This window comes from Marmota marmota, unplaced genomic scaffold (assembly GCF_001458135.2).
Source record: "Marmota marmota marmota unplaced genomic scaffold, marMar, whole genome shotgun sequence".
Lineage (NCBI taxonomy): Eukaryota > Metazoa > Chordata > Mammalia > Rodentia > Sciuridae > Marmota > Marmota marmota.
This window is the reverse complement of record NW_026000229.1, coordinates 20,441,110-20,463,182: the sequence shown is the minus strand read 5'-3', so window position 1 is coordinate 20,463,182 and position 22,073 is coordinate 20,441,110. Positions and strand designations below refer to the sequence as shown.

Sequence of the window (22,073 nt, the reverse complement as noted above, 5' to 3'; positions counted from 1 at the left end):
AAAAAAAAAAAAAAAAAAAAAAGCTAAAAACATGGGCAACAAGGAGGTGGAGAACAGGGGCCAGGACCATGTCCAGCCTCACCGGGAAGGCCAACATGGCAACTCCTGCTATGTGTTCACAATCCCAGCTCCCCCTCCCAAACACTGACTGGGGTGGCCATGAGGGAGTCATAGAAACTCAGCTGAGAGGATGGATCACAGAAACAGGGCTACTCACTTTCCTTGTAGACTCTGTTAATTTCCTGGAGCTCCTGGTTGGTTCTTGAGCAGATGATCTCGATGAGAGAGTCCTCGTCAGTTCCCAGCCCCTGTGAACCAAGAAGCACAGTCATCAGCCATCTTCCTCATCAATGGCCTCCTTCGCTCACCTCTATCAGGTAAACTTCAAACATGGATTGGGTCTGTTGGCATTTTCCTTTCCACATGCCTACTCAGCAATCTGTACTATAGTCTTCAACAAAACAATGGCATTTTTCTATTCCTTTAAAAAATACTTCCCCAGAGCACAAGATGGCATGAGTGGCATGTTTGAGTTCAACTATGTTAAAATTACTTTTAAATGTGTGGGAATGTTAAAAGTAGTTGTCCTTTGATGACAGGTTGATAAAATAACTCTTTCTTCTTCCTAGTTTTCTTTACTTTTTAATTTCTACCATAACCACTCACAACTTTAATAAATGGGAAAGAACTATCTTCATTAACAACCCTTCTCACTAATCTAAAATAAAGGAACATAGAAATTTGATGTTGTCATTTGTGGACACCAATGGTAAATTAGAATAAGTCCTTCTTGCCAGAGAAAGGTACAGTTAAGATAAAATTTTTAACTTCTCTTCTTTGAAATGTAAAATTGGGTTAATGTTAAAAATTTCATTCTTGTACTTCCATTTTTGCTTGATTATTATGCACTCTTCGGGCATTTTAGAGAAGCAAAAGGAAATAATGAAGTGCCAAATAAACCTCGACACCAACACTTTATTAAGGAATAAGAATTTGATGAGTGATGAATTCAAATTTAATATATACAATTTTGAGTGTGCCAGATAGCTTGAAAGGACTCAATGAAACATGTATTTCAAAGCTGGCTTCATGATCAAAGTCAAGATTTAATAATCAGGATTCTCTAATACTTGTCTTTCCGAATATGGAAATATCACTTTGAACTAAGTAGAATTACAACTGTTTAAAATGTAAATCAATTATAAGGTGTTAATACAATAAGAAACTTACTTATCCACACGAAAAATGTGTCAGCTATTAATTAAACTTATTAGGGTTTATATGCCCTTGAAAAAGTAGTATGTATAATCTAAGCTAAGCCTCAGGTGAATGGTTAATTTTGAATTTTATTCTTAATCTAATCTTTGAGCCAATGGCTCTTCCTCCAGGGCTTTTATCATGATGTGTAGAGGTTCCAGCAAAGCCAAGAATCCTTCCCTTGTTAGCAAAAGGTCCACACCACATTGTACATAGATGCTGTGAAATGACTACTGAGGATCTTTGAATATTATAGGGAGGGGCAGTTTCAAGGATGATTGAAATACAGTCTAAAAGCAACTCATGTGTTGAAAGAAATGCTATACCCCGACACTTTAGAAAGGAAAGATAGGTGAGTAATGAAAGGTTTGTTTCCTCCCACCAATGATATGCCAGTGTTACTATCTAAGAAATTTCAAGTGTTTTGATCTCTACATTTGAAGGTGACCTTGGTAATTTCCATAACTTGGCCCAAAGTTTCCCTAGATTGCCCAGGATTCCTATCACAAGGGCAATTTCTCCTATAACATATGGCAGATACTGTTACTGGTATCGCCAGAAGTCAAAACAGACTTATTTATTTATTTATTTTAAAAAAGAATAGTTCAGTTAATATCACTTCAAGCTTTATGGATTTCAGAAGGGTACTCAACTATGATAGCTAATGGAAGAACTGGCACAGGGTCAAAGATTTAGCAGTTAAAGCACCCTTCATGGGGTCCAATTACATAGATTACAACAGTGACTGATAGCTCAGACAGGTCTGTTTCAAGTCACTAAAACCTAGTAATAGGTCCTAGTAAAATCACAGGAAATCACAACTAAATGGATTCTTGATGAAAATATGATAATCTGATCTGAGTGTTGAAGGTCAGCAGAAACCTTGGAGAGGCCAACATGGCTCCAAAGGTCCAAAGCCTTGGTTGCAGGAGTGCTGTCTTATCAAGCCATTTCATTAAGTGTTGTTAGCACATCATCATTCTTGATTATACCTTTCCTGCAGTATAAACGGCTGAGAAAACTCAGAGCAAGTCCACATAAACGAAGAGTAGCTTGAGCTTTCAGTTCTTCATGAAGAACTGAGAGAAAGGGATTTAACAACAGATCTTGAAGCAGCCCTGAGCTATGAAGTCCCAGGGACCTGGAAATGCGTGTGAAGCAGCCTCATCCTGAGGTGCTCTCTGGGGAAAGGATGACAACTGAACTGGGACATTAGCTTGGCTGGCAGGCTTCTAGCTCAGTTCATAATTCAGAAACAGTGGCATCACAGAAAATACAGACTTAGGATAAAATATCGGAGAACTAAGGCAATCCCCAGCTACGGAGGCTTTTCCCAGTTGTACCAGCAGGGGGCAGTAGCAGATTACTCAAAGAGTTGCATGCAAGCACACACTGAAAAGGGTCATGGACTTTGCTGTTGCATACGTTTATGCATCCATTACACTTAAATATTTGGTACTTTAGGGATACACAAAATTCAGAGGGGTTACAACCTAGAATTTTTGCTAATTTACCTAAAATTACAAGTTCGAGATAACTTTGAAAAACATGAGAGATATAACATCCCTGAAAGACTTTGAACTAAACACAGACACCCTTCACATTCTGAAATCACCCCTCATGTGTACTATGCTGTTCTGATTTTGTTGGAATTTGAAACAAACAATGGGACATGACAGGGAGAAGGGCAGAGGAAGAAATGCTCACAAATGCACAGGCAAAATTTGCAAGCTCTGCTTAACAAAAGCTACGAGTTCTTCTTTCTCCTTAATATCACAACATATCTTTCTTAAGGAGGAAGTGTAATCAAGGAAGTAGTTTTCCCAAATGGCATTCCAATCGCCCAGGTGCCAAGTCGTAGCAGCTGGTAACTGACTTCTCAGCATCATGAAATTTCTTTGCAGTCTTAAAAAAAGTAAATGAAATATTTTTGGTACAAATCCTGAAACTTATAGCTTCAGTTCATTAAAAAAAAAAAATCCAAATGAGAATTCAACAAAACTGAAAATCACCTAATTACACTCAAATAGCTGTAATTCACAAATATTAATGGCAGATTTGACAGAGATAACATCTCATACGTGTTTACCTTCATGGAAGCTTTCAGCTCGGAAGCATCATACTGAGCAGGTGTCTTCAATAGGCCCAAAATCACAGTCTCCAGGTGGCCAGATAAGGCTGATTTCAGTGCTGATGCAAGTTCCTTTAGAAAAACAGCAATCACATAGCAAACATGGTAACCAATATTCATTTTAAAACTGGAGAGAAAAACAAAAGTAAGAGGACTCTGACCACTCTGGAGTCCTAGGTCAAACTCCCTCTACCGCATTCCCTTTGTCAGACCCAGAACCCTAGCTATCAGGTTTTGCACCCATTAAAACCCAAGCTGATTTTGCCGTCTCCTAATCATGAAAAGGAAACTAGAATGGCAAGCAATTCCTCAGAAAGCTTCAAAATGAGAGGGGAGGGCAGGAGAGGGCATTAGGGACACATGCATGTTTATGTCACAGAGGTGCCCATTTAATGGGTTCTGCTCATTTAATGGGTTCATGATTATGACAAAAAACACACAACACACAAAAAATAAACAAAGAAAAAGAAAAGAACTCTGAGCATGAAGGCATCACAATACCCTGTGGAAGACAAGGCAGGTTCTGGTGTGAGGCCTCTGCCAGGAAGGAGGTAGTTAGAGAGGACAGCCTCCTGGCGAGAGAGTCCTCGGGATCTGCTGAGATCCTACAACAGAAGGTCTGCCTGCAGCTGTTACGGGGGGGGNAAAATGATAAATAAAACCATTCTTGATATAGGAACACCTCACACCTGGCATCTGCTTAAACATGAAAGAAACAGAAAATCAGTCCTCTCTCCACTCCAGCTTATCTCCACATCTGCTGGCTGCGCCCGGGTCTTCAAGCTCACCACCTGGGCAGCCTCGGTCCATCTCCCCACAGAACTCTGCAAACAACTCAGATGGCTCTGCTTCTGAGATTTCCTTCAGAGGCTCTCTCTTTCTGTGAAAGAAGATTCTCCCTGGCCCAAGGCTGTGAGTCCTTAAGAATCAGCAGGACAGTGAAGCTGTCCCCATCACATAGCAAAGTCTGGGCAGTTGCTGAACCCCACCACAATTCTGGTAATACATTCCTTCCAACAGGGTACATGGGAGCTTTATTCTCCACCTACCTAATTTGAAATCGAGACTGGGGCCTCTATGTTTGTGTATACACTAGTGTGTTCCAAGACCCCACTATGTAAGTAACAGCTGAATGAGCAATTATTTGTCTACTGTCCAAAGTGGTGGACCTTCTGTTCCAACAGAAACTTGGCTCTGCTCGCTCATAAATCCTTTGGGGAAAGTGCAGAAATAAAACACTCCCCTCCATGCTTCACCATAGAAGATTAATATAAATCTAGTGGAAGAAGAATTGTAATGCATATGAGATGAAAGAAGCCAGCTGCTTTCCTATTTCTGTCCTTTCCAACTGTTTCAGAGGGTGAAGGAAGGAGCTACAGAAAGGCTTGACCTGCAACTCCCAGGACCCTGGTGGTCACGTCAATCCCAAAAACAGAAATTCTCTTCCAGAATCCTTCCAGTTCACCTCTACTGTAGCTATAAGTGAAAGCCCTAAGTCAAACAGGAGCTGCAGGAAGCCACTCTTACTGCACTGTCCAAGAATAAATCAAAAGCTTTTAATAGCAAGAAGTTAAAAATAAAGCAGCACATCCTTAAAAATAAAATTTCCTAACACTGCAACAAAATAAAGGATGAACAAGTGCTGGTTGCTCTTTAACCACCAGTGGACAAATGAAGGGAAAAAGCACACAAAGATTCTTTAAATAGTAGAGCATGGCATGCTGAAGATAGCCTGGTAGACCCTGTACTACCAACGAAGCCCATTTGTGGCAAAACTCTTAAGAATCTGAGTGGGTTTTTTTTTTTTTTTTAAAGAATGAGAGGAATGTGTTACCATCAGTACTCAGTGGAGGCAACAGTCCTGAAATTAAATTAGAAACACCATATCAAGAGCCATCAGAAGTCATAAAGATGAAACAAGAGAACTGAACACAGTGCCTGGCACCTGGTAAGCACTCTGTTATTCTCTGTTCCTTCCTAACTTTCCCTTCCCAGAACTGTTCCTTTCATGTAGGCTGAGATGGAGTAAGAGAGGGTTGGAATAAAGGGTGTTATCTTTATGTATGAGCTCCCACATGGACAAGAGGAGTAACCCTTACAAGGACGTAAGAGGGAAACCTTGGACATGCAAGCGTTCCCAAAGGTCCTAGCTGGTGAAAGCCATAATCCACAAAAAGAAAACACAATGGCCAAGGAAATTAAATTCAACATGGCATGCCCTCCATCCCTGAAATTACCCATACCTTTTTGGTCCTTCTCTGGTAGGCGAAGGCGATATCCTGCCTCTGTGCATTGCTGCGGTTAGTCAAAATGTTGACGATGGTGACCTCATCCACACCTATGAAAAAAAAACAGTTGTGAATAGTTACTCAGCTGTACATTCTGGTACTTTGGGCTTAGTTCAAAGGTCTTAAGTAGAATTTTTCAAACTGAAATACTAGAACGCCAAGATTAGTTTTCTCTCTTTGGTCAGCATGCTCTACCCAACGTGTACACCTCTTTCCTTTTTTCCTTGAAAGCTTCAAACCTCAAGCCTAAATGAACCTTTTAAATATTTGTATTTAAAAACTATTTTATTCCTAAATTGGTTTCTGGAATCAACAGTAGGAGGTGCATTTGTGGAGCTTTGGCAGTCAAATGGAACAACAAAGATTTAGGAGGATTTTAAATGAAGGTCGCCAAATTGCTATGTAACTGGGAATTTAATAGACAGTAACTGCAAAAATGAATTAATAGAGGCAATTATTTATATTTATTGCAGGATTATGACTATATAAGCAGCTAGGTGTAATTTTTATAATTATAGAAACTGTCATGACAAATGAGTCAGATTTAATATGGCAGTTGTATTTTAATAGCATAATTGATTAATATAATCAGACTTATTGAAGACTAAATTGTTTTGTAAGGAAAATAAACGTTCTGCTGCTTTTAATCTCCAATAGGCAATTTTAATAATCAATTTTATAACTTTATTAAAAAGAGTAAGTGTTTTAATCTAAATTAAATCTAAATTGGGAGTTTTGAAGTGCCACCAAAATATTTTAGTACCTATTTTAATTGGAACATGTGTATTTACAAAGATAAGCAATGCCTTCTGGTATCCGAGTTTCCAATTTTATATCAGAAATACTCCTAACATGCCATTTAACTTAAGAAAGCATGATTTTAAGGATTCAGAATGCAAAACGTCCCTCTCCTGGGTGATTATGAACTTTGTTTAATAAAAGGAAAGTCTCTGCCATAACTGGATAGGTAATTCTGGATGACAGGACATAACTGCTAAACCCACAAGGTCACTGGCAAACTGCAAACAGCTTGACCCAGAGGGAACCAGAGGAATCTGAAAGAAACAGAGGCCAGAAAAGTAATATTTTGAGGCAAAAGCAATGAGCAGACTCACAGAGGTGGTACCTTTACTCTCAAGTGTATTAGTCCAAAAATCACGAAGTTAGAATTTCTGGGTATAAAAACAACACTTTTTAAAATGTACATACTTATTTCAAAGGGAGTTCATACTAATATGTTGCTATCTTAACTGAAGCATCTATAACTTTAGTTCTGATTTTTAGAGAAGCAAAGTAAACATAGAAACCCAATCACTGCATGGAGTCAGCTTCAAAGATGCTTATTTCAGTTTTGTATGCAATATCAAAAAAAATAAAGGGGAAAAACCCCTATGTCCAAAAGAGATGGATTAAATGTTCTCTTGTTCATATAATGGAATACTATGCAGGCATTTACACATTCATGTGCATGTGTAAGAAAATATCTAGAAGCCTTTATACCAAAATTTTAATAGTGATCATCTGAGGGGTGAGATGACTATGACCACAAAAAGCATTTTTTAAGTACATAGTAAATGACGTGCAGTTACTGATCTAGAGTCAACAAATTACTTCAAGAGATCCCTAATGTAATTCTAAATACTTCCTTTAGAATAAAACACAGTATGCATAATAACAAGGAATTATATCCATGTAATTCCCTTTCTGTCTCCCAACATCCTAACACATGCTATCTTACTTAATCCTCAAAACAACCAAGTGGGCACAGCTATTTCTCTTTCTATTTATAGATGAGGAATTCAGTGCTCAGAGACAGGGACCCAGCTCTGCATCTGTTACTTGTGTAGACACCTGTCCCCCTGGATCTCAGTGTCTACACTCACACAAAGGAAGGAGCATGAATAATGACCTCCATCTCCACACTACAGAACAGAATCATGTCTAAATTTATATTTAGTTTTCATTAGGAATGGGCTGGGAAGTTTTAATCACAAACTCAATAAGGTTACAAGGCTATTTTATTTATTTATTCATTCATTCATTCATTTACTCACTTCCTTGGTACCGTGGATTGAATTTTACCACTGAGCTACATCCCCAATTCTTTTTATTTTCTTTTAAGGCAAGGTCTCACTCAATTACTGAGAGTCTTGATAAGTTGCTGAGTTTGGTCTCAAACTTGCCATCCTCCTGCCTCAGCCTCTCCAGGCACTGGGATTACAGACATATGCCCACATAGCTGGTATTGAGGCTACTTAATGGACTAGTGGTGTGCACACCTACCCACATACATGTGTAATCCTCTTATTAATGTATTTTTGCCTTATATTTAACTTTATTATCCATATCTGAAAATGAAGAATCACAATGAAACACAATTCTACTCTCTAACCTCAATTCTAATATTTCCTGAAATCAACTTACCAGCCACTGACCTGAACATAGAATACTGACCCATAATACATGATTTTCTCAGAAACAAAAGCAAAGGGTATGTCTGTGTCAGATGTGGTCCCTGACTGGCCACCACTGAAATCCCCAGGAATATTTATTAAAAACACAATCCCCTAGATCCTATCTGAGCTCTACTGATTAAGATTACCTAGAATGTAGGACCCCAGAAGCAGCATTTCAATAACACCCAGGCAACCCCTTGAGTGAGACTCAGTGACAGAGATGGACAACTACGGGAGGAGAGTGGGAAGGCTGTTGGAAAGCAGCCTGTGTATGACTTGTTTCACTTCTACCAGCTGTTTCTATGATGCATGGGGCTGACTGTAATTTTAGGTTATTCCCTTTTTATTGCTTGTTTTTGTCAAAACAACCCAGGTAAGAAAAAACACCGAAGAAGAGTTCAGTTCACAGACTGCTGTATAGTTCTCTGCTCTCAGTGAAACAGTTCTTTGCCTTTGTATAACAGTTAAGTGACCAGCCAGCAGAGTTGGAATTCAATCCAATTATTGGAAATCCCCATAAAAGCCCTGATGATTAACCTGAATTTCACCTAAGAGGCAGCACCAACTGTAGTCTGAAGGCATCCCAATGCATTCACCTGAATTATTTACCAAGCAAACAGCCACTGAGATGGGATCACGGATGCACTACACACATGCTAATTAATGCCAGCAACCATAAAGAAACTAAATGGAGTTTCAGCAAGTGGAAGACTCCTTCCCAAAACTCCACCCACATCAGCTATTTCTCCCATACCATTGCATGCATGTTTCCAATTGAACTGGAAAGAGGAAAAAATCATGGAGCCCAGGATCATCTGCCTGGTCAATGCTGTTAAAGGCAGGACCTACACTGGAACACCAGAACACGTGTATCTGCCAGTGAGACTGAACCATCTTATCTTTAGGACACCGCCGCTTCCCCTCGACCTGCTATCCTAATGGATGAAGCAGTTTACTCTTGTGGAAAATACATGGTACAGGTTAAAGCTCCAAGGGTCAAATGGTTCCTCTCCACTGCTGCCCAAGATGCAGGAAGGAGGCAGCTGAACGCCGAGCTACCTCTGCCAGCACAACCACCAACAGCACATGGCCAGTGCCTGGAGCCGGGAAAGCTCTACAGTGAACACAGCTGCAGATACCTGTGAGAAGAGGCTCTGCCTCTGAATCTGTACCTTCTGACTTCTCATTTTCCAGTGCTTAGGAAAGGGTTTGCTGGACAGAAGGATTTAGGGACTAACAGAAACTGGGCGGGTGGGGCAAAACTTGAAGAAGAAACAAACCTGAACAAGGCTTTCTTTTCCATCCCATCCCCCTGTGTTTGATACAGGTGGTCACAAAGTCCTCTAAGCAAAGGCTCATACTGGGGAACAGTGATGTGGGGGAGAATTCCACAAAGGGTAGAGGATGACATGCTCAATGCTGGGATCCAGGCAGACTTTTTTAAATGTATTTTTCAAAAACTAATAAAAATGAAGGAGGGAAGAATAGAAGTTCACTGGATTAGACAAAGGGGAATGAAAGGAAGGGGGGATGGGAACAAGAGACAGTAGAATGAATTGGACGTAACTTTCCTTGTTCATATATGAACACACGACCAGTGTAGCTCCACATCATGTACGACCTCAAGAACGGGAAGTTATCCTCCACGTATGTATGATATGTCAAAATACACTCTACTGTCATGTAAATGAATAAATTTATGTCATGTCATTTAAAAAGAATAAATTTTAAAAAGAACTAAACAAATAGAAGTTAAGCTTTTGCAACACTGGTGAGGAGACAAAACACAAATGTACTCATTTGGCTCCTGATGGGAAATAGAACAAGGAGGTTTTTAAAAAGCATCTACTCCTTGAAAGAAAATAGTCAGCTAATCTAGTCAGTTAACTACAGCGTTTTCAACACTCCAGTTGGGGGAATCCAAAGGTCAGTCACTGTTCTAAATGCCAGTGGACCTGAAGTAATCATTCTGCATTGAAGGCTACAGGAAGGCACTGCTGTCAGCGGGCTCAAGCAGCCAACTTTGGGGTCCTGGGTGTCTTCAGTCACCCACCACATTTTTCAAGACAAAGAAGACTTGCAGTCTAAAATGATGGCTGAGTCCAAAAACCACAAAATCTGCCTCCTGGAGTTTCCTCCTCCTCGCTGTGGGTAGAAACCCCAAGTCAGCTCCATGGAAAATGTGTGTCTTTATTGTTCATGGCAATGAACCAACAGCCATTTGGAACAGGATGCTGACTCACAGCTGTGGAGACACACTGACTGCACAAAGAAAATGGATTTCATTTGTGTTTGATGAAAAGCTCAGGAGCCCGTAGGGTGGTGGTGATGGGTTGAAAAGTAAAGGAAAATTGCCCAGATCCTCTCCTTATCTAGATCATGGGAGAAATCATGATTCAGCTCAGATTTCTAGGCATAGTGGTATCAAATTTTGGAAGATACATCTTTATATTAAGGTCAGAGGCATGCCACACAAAGAGGGCAGACCACAGATCCAAGGATATATTCACATGAACATGTTTTACTCATTAGAACAACAACCTTCCCCTGTGCACCTACTGTGTGCCAGGCATTGTATTAAGTGCTTTGCACATATCCTGTCATTTTTCTTACATCCACATGAAGTGGATGTGATTATTATCCTCGCTGCTAATGCTCAACATACGTTTATCCTATATTTATGAGTCATGTCTGTACCTTTTTGAAATTACACTTATGATACTTCTTCATATCACACTCCTCTATCTAGGTCCTAAGAAAGGACTGGGAATGGTTGCTGGGAGCCATTAGCCAAGTAGGTATGACAATTTCCTTGCCAGCGTACCCCATGTTGCAGTGACATTGAATGTAGGTGACCTTGCTCAAGGACCAAGGCGGATTAGGGCGTTCCCGGTTTAGGTTCCAGGTTTAAGGTTTAAGATTATTCCTGCTGGGAATAGGGCGTATCCTGCTGCCTGAGTTCCCCTTGAGTTCTCACGGGATTCAGACAGTATATTTTGGAGATAGAAGCCCAGTGGAGGTGGATTTGGGCAGAGAACGTGGATTTCCCCAGAACGTGTTTGTAGACGGCTGGTGTGAGTTCGGGAATAAAGAGTTGCTGTTTGAATCTACAAGCTGTGTGGTGGCTCGTGATTGTGTGCCCAGCCAGACTGCGGCATTTGTGCCCAGCCAGACTGCGGCAAATGGTAATATGTCTGTACATGTATAGAACTATTTAGTCATACAAATGCACTCACAGTTAGCAACCTGTAGGTGATAATTTGACATGCAGTAACAATGCGTAGCTACTGAAGAAATAACCCAATTGAGTTTTTTTTAACAGAGGGGCTAGAACACTCTCTTCCAGATATAGCCATTAAGAACTTGGTGGAGGGAGGCGATCTTTTGCACTAAGCTTGTTATGCTGGCTACTCATCCATCTACTGGTGTGGTTTTAGGATAGAGAAGCCCCTGACCCAATACACACACATCATTGCCCAAAAGAACCTTCCTGCCATCAGCCCTGGTGCTAGGAAGCCTGGAATTCCTGCCCTCTCAATCATTTGGCAAAATGGAACTTAGAGAATCCAACCAGGAGGGGCAACAGATAAAAGGAGAGAACTCTGAATAAGCAGCAGTGACAGGAGCGCTCTGGGAAGCACACAGGACAAAGACCGGCAAGATCCTGGGGCACAGTCTCCCTCCCTGTTCCCAGCATTCTCACTCTGGGACAGAGACGACAAAAATACTTATTTTTCCAGGATGCAGAAAAGACTAGTTGAGGGCTGGGGTTGTGGCTCAGCAGTAGGGCGCTTGCCTAGCACTTTCGAGGCCCTGTGTTCAATCCTCAGCATCACATAAAAATAAACAAAATAAAACTATTGTGTCCGACTGAAAAATAAATATTAAAAAAAAAAAAGACTAATTGAGTGAATGAATGGCGACGTGTCGACTGTATTCTCTGGCTCCTGCGTGCATTCAATTTGGGGAAGGGGTTGTCTACAAAAATATAGGGTATAGAGGAGATGGGGAACAATTTTGCCATTAGCTCACATAGGTGAATAATCCAGTTACAGGATAAACTCTGACAGCTGCCTGAGGGATGGAGAGAAAACAAACACCAGACAGGACGAGAATGGGAGAGCCCTGGGCCTCTGCCAAGTCTGGCAGAGCCGGGGACACAGTCCCAACTCAGGAAAAGTCTAGTTGAGCTAAGTGCCCAAGAAATTTTGGTGCAGAAATAAAATGTGTTCTATTGTCATTTTGCTCTGATCCCACCTCAGCTGAGCTCCTTAGATAGGAGCTAAGACATCATCTACTTGGTAATTCCATTGGATACTTGAATGATCTAGAAGAACCCTGTCTGCTTCCCAGGACCAGTAGGAAAACAAAAGCAAGACATTCAAATTATAAATGAAGGAACACACATAAAATACATGCACCATCCTGTGCTCTGCTGCTCTAACTCTCTCACAAAAAGGAAAAGGGGAAAAAAGCAGAAGCCAGGGAACACAGCAGGCCCGCCCTTACCTGGGGGTTACTCAGAGGTGCTGACCCCAGTAAGAGTCTGGTTACTTTCAGAGTCCCTGGGTGAAGCCAGTATTGGGATTTCTGTAGGAAAAAGAGGTTACAGCTCTCACAAAGGAAAAAGCAGCCAGGAGAGGCAGCAATGAAAGCTGACACCAACAATTAGGAGGCCAGGGGACTCTTTTCCCTGTGTGTTATAGCCACCTGGCTTGGGTCTGGCACCTACACAGCTATGCAGACAAATACCATTACAAAGGAACTCTGTGCTCACAGAGTAAAGGTGATATGATTCAAACTGGCCTCAGGCTCCCACCACTGCTGTGAGATGGGAACTGGGTCTAAAGTAAATTTGAACGTGAAGACAAAGGCCTCAGTAATGGGGAAGGTTGGACTTCTGGCAGCTCCTTCCAAAAGGAGAGAAGGTACTGGGCCACACTGGGCTCTCACTCCCATGGCTGGCTCTCCTAGGTCTGGCTCCTCATCACCCTGATCTTACAGGTGAAAGGCTCTTTTCCCAGCCAACCTGCCTCCTGGTACCCTCAAGAGAATATATGCTTCGCTGCTGTGCTCAGCTAAAGGAATGAATAGCTCCAGGTGTGCAGATGAAACCCAAAATACAGGTGCTGGCTCACTTTCCAGTGCATGGGATGTTACTCTTTTGACCATGCTGGAAATCTTAAGCAGTTCTATTTTGAAAGTATAAGAAGAAAATAAGTGCAAAAACTTGCCACAGTTATGCTTCTATATTTGTGCTTATGAGAAGGGTGGGGGGAAATCACCCGCTTTTGCACCCCTTCCGGAGAACACAAATACTGCTAAATTCAAAAGTGGCAATAATAATAGAGCAATTCATCACCCTCCCCTTCCAGAGAGACCAAAGCTGTGCCAGTTTATTGGCACTTACACTAACTCGGGGGTTGTGCTGCTGCTAATTACAACCTATTTTATGTAGTCTAGATTCATCCTTTTCTAATTTAGCTGACTTTCCTTTCTAGTTATTTGGACCCATATGGTAAACCATTCACAGCTGTGTTGTACACTCCACAGTATATATTTAACCCAAGGCCAATGTAGACCAAGAGACTCCTACAGATTAAATCTCAGAAACCTCTTGTTAATTAAGCAATATTACTACTTTTGCATGGCTTAACTCAGTTTCTAACTAGACGTGAATTAACATAAGTAATTGCATAGTCTACCTCAAGCCAGAGCACACACAGAACAACCATGCTTTGGCTTAAGTGACACAATCAAATCCTTTCAAACCACAAACAAAGCCGACTTAGGATCAAGAATGGAATTCAGACCCTAAAAACAGACCCGAGCTCACTGGGGGACTATTATCTTTCCTGGATATCATCTAGACTCTGGAACAACCTTTGCTCTCTCAGGTGTCCCTGCTCACCCGCATTCACCTGTGTGCACTGGTAAATGGACACTTTTTGACTACTATTGGGGTTAAAGTTTTACCATCTCACATAATCCAAGAGCCTGGGCATTGAAAAGTTTTTATGAAATAAAATCCTTGCCCTTAAAGAGAGACAAATGCAGAGGTAAATATGACAACATGATGTGACAAGAGCCATAAAGGAGGATGTAAAGTAGAAAGAAGCACATCAAGGAATCACCGACTCTGCTGCCTCCCCAGAGAAGGCCTGAAGAACAGCCAGCAGCACTCAGGGCAGAGAGGTGAGCAGCAGCTGTGTGGGCGTCAGGAGGCAGGAGGAAGGGGGACTTGCACACAGTCCTGCAGGAGCCAAGGCAGAGGCCCATCTGTTGGGGGCATCCGCTAGAGCTCAAGATGAAGCTAGAAAAAGAATGTGCGTTGGGTGTGGCAGAGGGGCCCATTAAAGACAGCTGCCAACACAGCCCACAGGTGGGACCCAGCGGGGCTGGGGAGGGGGGAGGGTAAGAGCTTCCCCTGGACTTTCAGGCAACTCTGCCCCTCCTAGCATTGCTCCTGCTTACAGTCCTTGTGTTCAATGGCAACACATTAAGTAATCTGCCACAGGTGACCTGCTCCCAGCTCTCCCTCCCAGAGCACACAGATGATAGGGAACATCAGATGGAGCTGAAATGTCCCTTCCTGCTCTGCAGGTGGCAGGCACACAACCTACCTTATCTAGGAGAGAAGGAGGTGCAGATACTTATCTTTTGGTCTTTGGGCTTGTGTTTGTAGTATCAGCATTTGAGGTTTTACACTTTGTACCCTTTGATGTTAAGGAAAGGCCAACACCACATAGAGTTTGAAGTGGGTCAAGGTGTGGTAGGAACTTCTTAATTACAGTAAGATCACAATTAGCTCATTTTCTAAATGGTGTTAGTTATCTAAAAAAAAAACATCAGGGGGAGGAGAAAGAAACAAAATGGTAACATCCCATGCACTGGAAAACAAAATCATTTTAGTTTTTATTAAGTTTACTGTCTTCCACTGGAAGATGATACATGTCAGAGAATATCTAGAAAATAGAGAATTTACTGAAAAGACAAGAAAGAAAATGAATTAATTATTCATTTTATGTATCAGTCACTAATGCTTGTGTGTAGTGTGGTTCTGGGGACTGGACAAGTACTTTACCACTGGACTACGTCCCCAGCCCTTTTTGAGACAGTGCTTCACTAAGTTGCCCAGACTGACTTCAAAATTGTGATTTTCCTTCCTCAGACTCCCAGGTAGCTTGATAGATTTAAGGTTAAAAAAAAAAAAAAAAAAAACCTACTGCCAATATAGGAATTATTCTAAAGGACTAAATGGACTTAAGGAAACAGTTACTCTCTAAAACCACTAGGCACCAAAAATAAATAAGTAAATAATTAAAAAGTGGTCCTACATGAAAGTTACTAAACATTAAATCTGGGGGAAAAAAAAGAGAGAGAGAGAGAGAGAGAGACGGTACCTAAACTAAAATTGGACCACAAGTGTAAAACTTATGGAATGACTACAGGATCATGTTTTTCATGCCTGAAAATAGAGGAAGACAAAGAAAAAAATCTGACCCCAACAGCTGGGTGCCAAATCACGGTAATGCCTAAGAACACATGCCCAGGGCTAGGCAGAGCAGTGTTGAAATCCCAGGATGAACCAAGGCCAAGAAACATGGAGCATGTCCATCCTGAACTATGTCACCCATAAACTGGGACATTCCATCCAAATGACTCCGAAGCTCACCTAAGCTGAATGTGCCTGAAGGGCAGTGTCTGCCCACCAGGAACATTCAATAAATAACTGATGATGATCAGTTGCTTAGGACCAAACTGGAATGCAGGAATCCACATCTCAGCCCTCCAGACATTTCTACTGAGGACTACAGTATTTTCCTAGTAACCCAGAAAGGGCCTGAAGGTATTTTTATTAACATGAGAGTTTCAGCTGTGACCAGAGTTCATTTGCGCAATCCTTACATTCCAGTGGGCTGAAGGCTTTCTCATGCAAGGATAAAAGGACCCTTTATCCCAAGCTTGTAAAAAGGCACCATCTTTGTCAAATGAGTTAACTGTTAAACTTCGAGGGTGTTTCTGCAACAGCAAGTTGGGAAACCACAAGAACCTAGGCACACCCAACAGTGAAAGAGGATGAATGTTAGGAAAGCAGGCCTTGTGCGTTTCTGTCCACAGGTTTAAGGAACATGTATCTCGAGCACTCTCTATGTCAGGCACCACGCTTAGTGCTTCAGATTTCACAACAGCCCTGGGGGTGGGAGCTTCAGCTGTTCTACAGTAAGGAATCGACTCTTAAGCAAGTCCAGTGTTTGCTCAGTTAGATCACTAGTGAGCAGCAGAGGCAGGACATACCGCACATACTCTCATCCACAATGTGCCAATGCGACAAGAACAGACTATAGTGAGGTAGCCCTGCAGATTTAAAGTTTCTGATTAGTGACTCTTGACAAGAAGGGTTATTTTAAAGCAAAAAGAAGATGACGTTTTTAAAGATCTAATTAGGATCCTACTACTCTCCTTTCACCTGTCCTGGAAGCCACTCTAAGTAAGGGTATCCCATAGTGTCCCCACAACGAAAGGATGCTGAAGAGGCAGATGATGTACCCCCTTATATCTTGTTAGAGCCGCAGGACATCAATGACCCTTTCTACTGTTCTTTCTGTCTCAGAACACAGTCACCAGTTTCTCCAAGGGTCTTAGGAACAGCCGCATGTAATTCATCCTCCAACATCAGGCAGTTCTGATAGTGAAAGGCACGGTGGCAAGTATACAGGGCACTAACTAATGCCTGTCGCCCCAGTTCAAGGTACCCAGATCCTCCTGGTTGCTGTTTCTCAGTCCTTCCATGAGGAAGCAGTCTTCCTGCTGTGAATTATGGGTCAGTAACTTAAAACCCTCTCCTTATAGGGAAATGTGACATGGCTATTTAGCAGGGCTGTGGACCAGCAGCTGCTCTAACTGCTGGGTCTCATCTACACTTCCATGTAGCCTCATGGTAGAAGGAAGTGCTTTGTCCAAAGCAGGGAGGGGAATCATTAAAATTCCCACAATAACTACTACTTTGAAGGGTTCACAGGATGGGCCAATCCCCAGTGGTTCATTCATTAGCATAAGCAGAAAAGTCTGAACATGCACTTTTGCAGGTCAGGAAACAACAGGATGACCAGAGTTCTTGCTCAACTCCAACCAATTAAGTGCTTTATTTGTTTTGTTTCGAAAAGGAGGCTTTTACATGGCCTGGTCCCCTCCTACTCATCCTGGAACTCAAGGGCATGCTCTTAGTCAGACAGCCCTTCTAACCCGAGCTGCAGGTCTGAGGATGAGTGTTCCTCACAGGGAGAGAAAGAAGCCTGGATTGTTCACTCATTACATCCACCTAAGAGCCAAGCTGTGAAGTCTTTGCAGCAATTTCCCAACAATTATAAAGAAAGGCAGGGGAATCAGAACAAGAAAGGCCCTTAGGGACCCCTGACAAGCTCCTTCCTTATGAAAAAGGGACTGGGGACTCAAAGTGAAGCACCCAGCCCAAAGCACACACCCTGGACCAGCCCTGACTCTTAACGGGTTTCCCTTTTATCATAATATTTGGTTAAACATCACCTCATGTCATAGCATTTCTCTCCAAAAAGGGGGAGTGGGGAAGGAAGGAAAGAAGGAGCAGAGTTGGGGATGCGGGCTGAGCAGGTTTGCAGAGAATCAAGAGGCGACTCAGAATGTCTTGGTGAGACCCTGCCGAGAGGGCAAATGCGTCGCCTACCTTTGGTCTTGATGGCCGTCTCGATGTTCAGAGCATCCCGCTCGGCATCGAAGTTGGTGTAGGCTTTGACGGACCCATAGGCGCTTGCGGGTGTAGATTGCTGAGATTATAACACAAACACACTCAAATAACACACATTTAAAACCCTCCTGCTGAAATAACAATTCCTAAAACAGATGTTTTTACTCTTGTTTCTTTTAATGATTCAAATCCTTCTTCTACTAGGTATCGAGGAAAGTCGTGCTGTGATACCACGTACTGGGTAACAAAGTTCATTTTTTCTAATAAGAATTCCCTCCTCAAAGGTTTAGCCAGTTTAGAATACGCTGTCTGTATCTCCACTTGCCATCTTACCAGGAGTAAGATCTCAAAGGCAGACTAGGCCAAACTGGGAACCTGAGACGGGCATTTATTCTGGAAGGCTCAGAAGACATTAAACTAACCTAGCAAAAATTCAAAATAAGCTGAAAATGAATAAGCGCAAACAACAAGTGTGTCTTGCAAGTTTTTGGTACAGGCACATGAGTGTCTTTTGGGCCTAGATTGCTGAGCTCCCAGTTCTTTAAAAAGCAAATGTAAAATGCCTTCCCAGGAGTCTCTTATCAGATAAGCAAGAAAAGCATCTTCCTCTACCACCCCACGCTTTGAACACCACTGTGGCACAAAGGTGGTCTGGCAAGCCGGCCCACATCCTCTTTGGCTTGCCAAGTTCTTGCTTCTCTCTCTCCTTCATCTCAGTGTTCCTCCTCCACCTCCACACTGTCTGCTCTGCCTACCACTCTGCCTAGCATTTTTTTTCTTATTGCCTTTTAAGCCATCATCCCCTCTTCCTTTTCCAACATTTTTCAAAGCCCATGACTCTCCCTGAACTGATGGATGGCAGATCTCTCCCTACCCACCCCCACCCCACCCCAGACTGAGGGAAGGACGATAGCCTGCTCCTCCATCAGTTCTCCTTTTCCAGGATTTAATTTCCTTCCTTCTTTGAAATGCGACCTAGTCCCAAAGCACACACGAAGAGGACAGACGTTGTGGCTTTGGTCAGCTGATGGCCACAGAGCCCTCCACCAACTGCCCCACCCTCCACGCCAAGGCTCCCCATCTTACAATTCCCTTGCCACCCCCTCCCTAGGACACACTGCCCACATAATGGTATGACAGGGCCTTGGTGCAGTTTCTGTGAATGATCAACACACAGAGGCGTCCTGCCTACCTCTCCACCCACAGCCATCGCATCATGAACCATGCCAACACCAGCACCAGTTAACTTTATCAGCAGTGAAGTTACTCAGGTGAGCAACCGAGATGCCACCCTCTTAACTGTCTCCCATGACACATTAGGACTAAGTTCAGGATTAGACAAAATACACTTGGAAGAAGCATCTTGGACAAACAGTAAATCCAGTTAATATTTAAAATTCTGGAACACAAATAGATTAGTAAAGCATGTTTCATCTAATTTCACTACTTAAACTTTCCTGTAAGATTGACTCAATAAAAAATGGAGCAACTATGCAGGAAAATGGGAAGACTGTATGCATTTTTTGAAATACATATGGTTTTGCTATGATAGCTACAGGAACGCAGATGGAAATGTAAGGACAATTATTTTCCCATTTATCAAGAGTGCCATCAGGTATTTATTTGAAAGGCAGGTAGCCTGGCCTTTGAGCCACCTTATCTATAGCTTTTGTCAGGAGGTACATCATCTTAGTCCCTAAGAACAGTGAATGGGGAAAAGGTTTACATTATTTTAAAGTATCTCTAGAAACAAAATTAAATAGATAATTGAACCTATTATTTATCAAATTGACTTGTCTGAAAATTAAATTATTGGGGTTTCAGGTAATATGTGCCATTTTCTATTTCAGTCCCATTCTGTGCCCACAGAAATGTGTTATACTGGAGTAACTTCAAAGGCTACTTCTCAAGAAACTTGATGCTGAAAACCATCCAAGGAGCAAATCCATTAGAGAAACAAATTACATAACACCTGGACTTGTCTGGGCCTTAACGCCCAGCTGATGTGGCCAACAATAGCAGGCACAAGTTCCGAGTCGAGGAAAGATTTTAAACACCAAAAGGAACAACCCTGCACAGGCTTTCCCTCCACATAACCTGGGCTTGGCCCATGTTCATTGGAATGTGTTAATGGTCAGCACCACAATCTGGAGGATTTGTACCACATAACCCAAGTTGTTGTCTATCCTCTTAAATGCTTCTTTGAACTTTAATTTAAATGAGAGCACATTGTGAAATGTCTCCAGGATATAGCTAAAAACCAGGGTCAGAGCTGAGTCTTCATAAAAGGCAATTCTGCCAAGATGGCCTGAAAGATGTCTGCATTATGAGACGTCTCACATTTCATAATGTATATACCACTAGATTCTAAATGTTTGTGCTTTTATTCACGTTATAGATAGCTTTAAGATATTGATTAAAGGAAGAAGCAAATGTATCAAAAGTCCAGAGTCACACATTTCCTGTGAAAGTCAAATTAAATTCTGAGCTCCATGATAGCCAAAGCAAAAAGTGAAATATGGTGAATTATAATTTCATTATTTCATTAAGAAAAAGAAAAAAAAACTCCAGGTTTTTTGGAGAAAAATCTTCCCAGGTGCTAAATTTAAAAAAAGAGAACAGTATAGGTCTGGAATAACTTCACTTTAAGAAGCCCAAAAATAGGTAGGTGTGGTGGCACAAGCCTGTAATCCCAGAGGCTAGGGAGGCTGAGGCAGGAGGATCTTGAGTTCAAAGCCAGCCTCAGCAAAAAGCGAGGCCCTAAGCAACTCAGTGAGACCCTGTCTCTAAACAAAAAATACAAAATAGGGCTGGGGATGTGGCTCAGTAGTCAAACGCCCCTGAGTTCAATCCCCAGTATCCCAAAAAAGAAAAGCCCCAAAGTGGCAGAATCGTTTTTTGATGTGGTTGAAGCTTATGCTGAATATGAGTAAAATCCTGGAGCATAACATTAAAAAATCCTTTACATCATAACAATGATTACCATTGATATGATAAGAATGGCAGAATACAATTCCAGTCATCTCAATCTCCCTAATACTGTCCAACTTTAATGTTGATACCAATAAAGATTTTAATGCAGAAGGAAAAAATAGCACCATTTTGCAGAGATACCCAATTTGAAAAATTACACAAAGTGAAAAATTATATACTTACATCACCCTCCAAGCTGAGCTTGCACAGGATTTCGTGAACAGTAGACATTTTGAAGGAAACTGGAAAAAAAAAAATACAACAAAGTCTTTACAAAGAGGCTTTTCTTTCCCCTGAAGCACAGTGATTCATGATACTAATTTCTACTTCTTGGACCATTTCATCTGAAGATATTAGAACAATTTTTTCAAAGAGATGCCTTAGGTTTGGAATGGATGACCAATCTCGACATTGCACGTTCTAGTGAAACAGAACCTGGGGAGAGTGACCTGTGAATGCAAAACCATCTATTCATAAGCTAATACAACTTGTTCAAAGGGCTTAGAGCGGAGTCTTTCACTTCTCATCCAAAGTGACAAGCTGTCAACCCATCACTACTTTTCTGTTTCTCACAAGTAATTTAACATTTTGAGAAAGGACTGTAAACTATGATATGAACTGAAACCCATAGTATTTCCATGTTGGCCTATTCCTAAATGGAGCCCCAAATTACTAGGTCCACAATTCTTTCCTTAGTTCAGTGATGCTTAGAAGATATTAAACTGTTTATTTAAAAAAAGACAAACACAGATTTTCTGACATGAACTCATGCCATAGAGGATTGAAACCTGTATCTAAGATTCAAAATGGTGGCAATGACATCCTTCTCTTCCAGTTAATACACTTAATTGGGCAGCAACAAATGGCTTTGCAGTCAGACAGTTCCTGGAATTGATACACCCACCCCCTGCCACAAGGAGTGCTCGATTGGCAGTGGATTTATTTCAACTGAGACAAGACAGGTCATTCTGCATAATCATTCCAAAATAAAAACAGAGCAGAGCTGCATCCTGGAATAGGCAGGAATGACATTTAAGTCGCAGCAATTACTACTCTGGTTTTTTTTTTGTTTGTTTGTTTTTTTGTTTTTTTTACTTAATATTCTCTGATCAAGGTAATGATGCACACGGAAATTCAGCTTTCTAGTCTCTTCAAATGGCTTGCTTAGTCTAAATATTTTCATAAAACCAGTTTGGAGAGAGCACTTGACATAGACATTGATCAACTTGCAGGAGCATTTTGGA

The 22,073-nt window shown here is 41.6% G+C and overlaps 1 protein-coding gene and 1 long non-coding RNA gene across 3 annotated transcripts in view; one reads left to right on the top strand and one right to left on the bottom strand.

Moving 5' to 3' along the window:
- Positions 1-22,073, bottom strand: part of Anxa2 (annexin A2) — a 41,968-nt gene that overhangs the window by 7,953 nt on the left and 11,942 nt on the right. Inside the window, exons 2-6 of one of the 2 annotated variants that reach the window (XM_048793654.1) lie at positions 21,013-21,075; positions 17,836-17,935; positions 5,632-5,726; positions 3,347-3,460; positions 218-308 (exon numbers count right to left, since the gene is read on the bottom strand). In XM_048793654.1, coding sequence (XP_048649611.1) covers positions 218-308; positions 3,347-3,460; positions 5,632-5,726; positions 17,836-17,935; positions 21,013-21,060 — 448 coding nt within the window. In that variant the 5' untranslated portion in view covers positions 21,061-21,075. Of the gene's footprint in view, positions 1-217; positions 309-3,346; positions 3,461-5,631; positions 5,727-17,835; positions 17,936-21,012; positions 21,126-22,073 lie in introns of those variants that run through there. The other variant, XM_015480597.2, reaches the window with a different exon arrangement.
- Positions 249-5,341, top strand: LOC125613381. The gene is made up of 2 exons (XR_007343953.1): positions 249-377; positions 5,204-5,341. It is a non-coding gene; the product is annotated as an uncharacterized LOC125613381 (long non-coding RNA).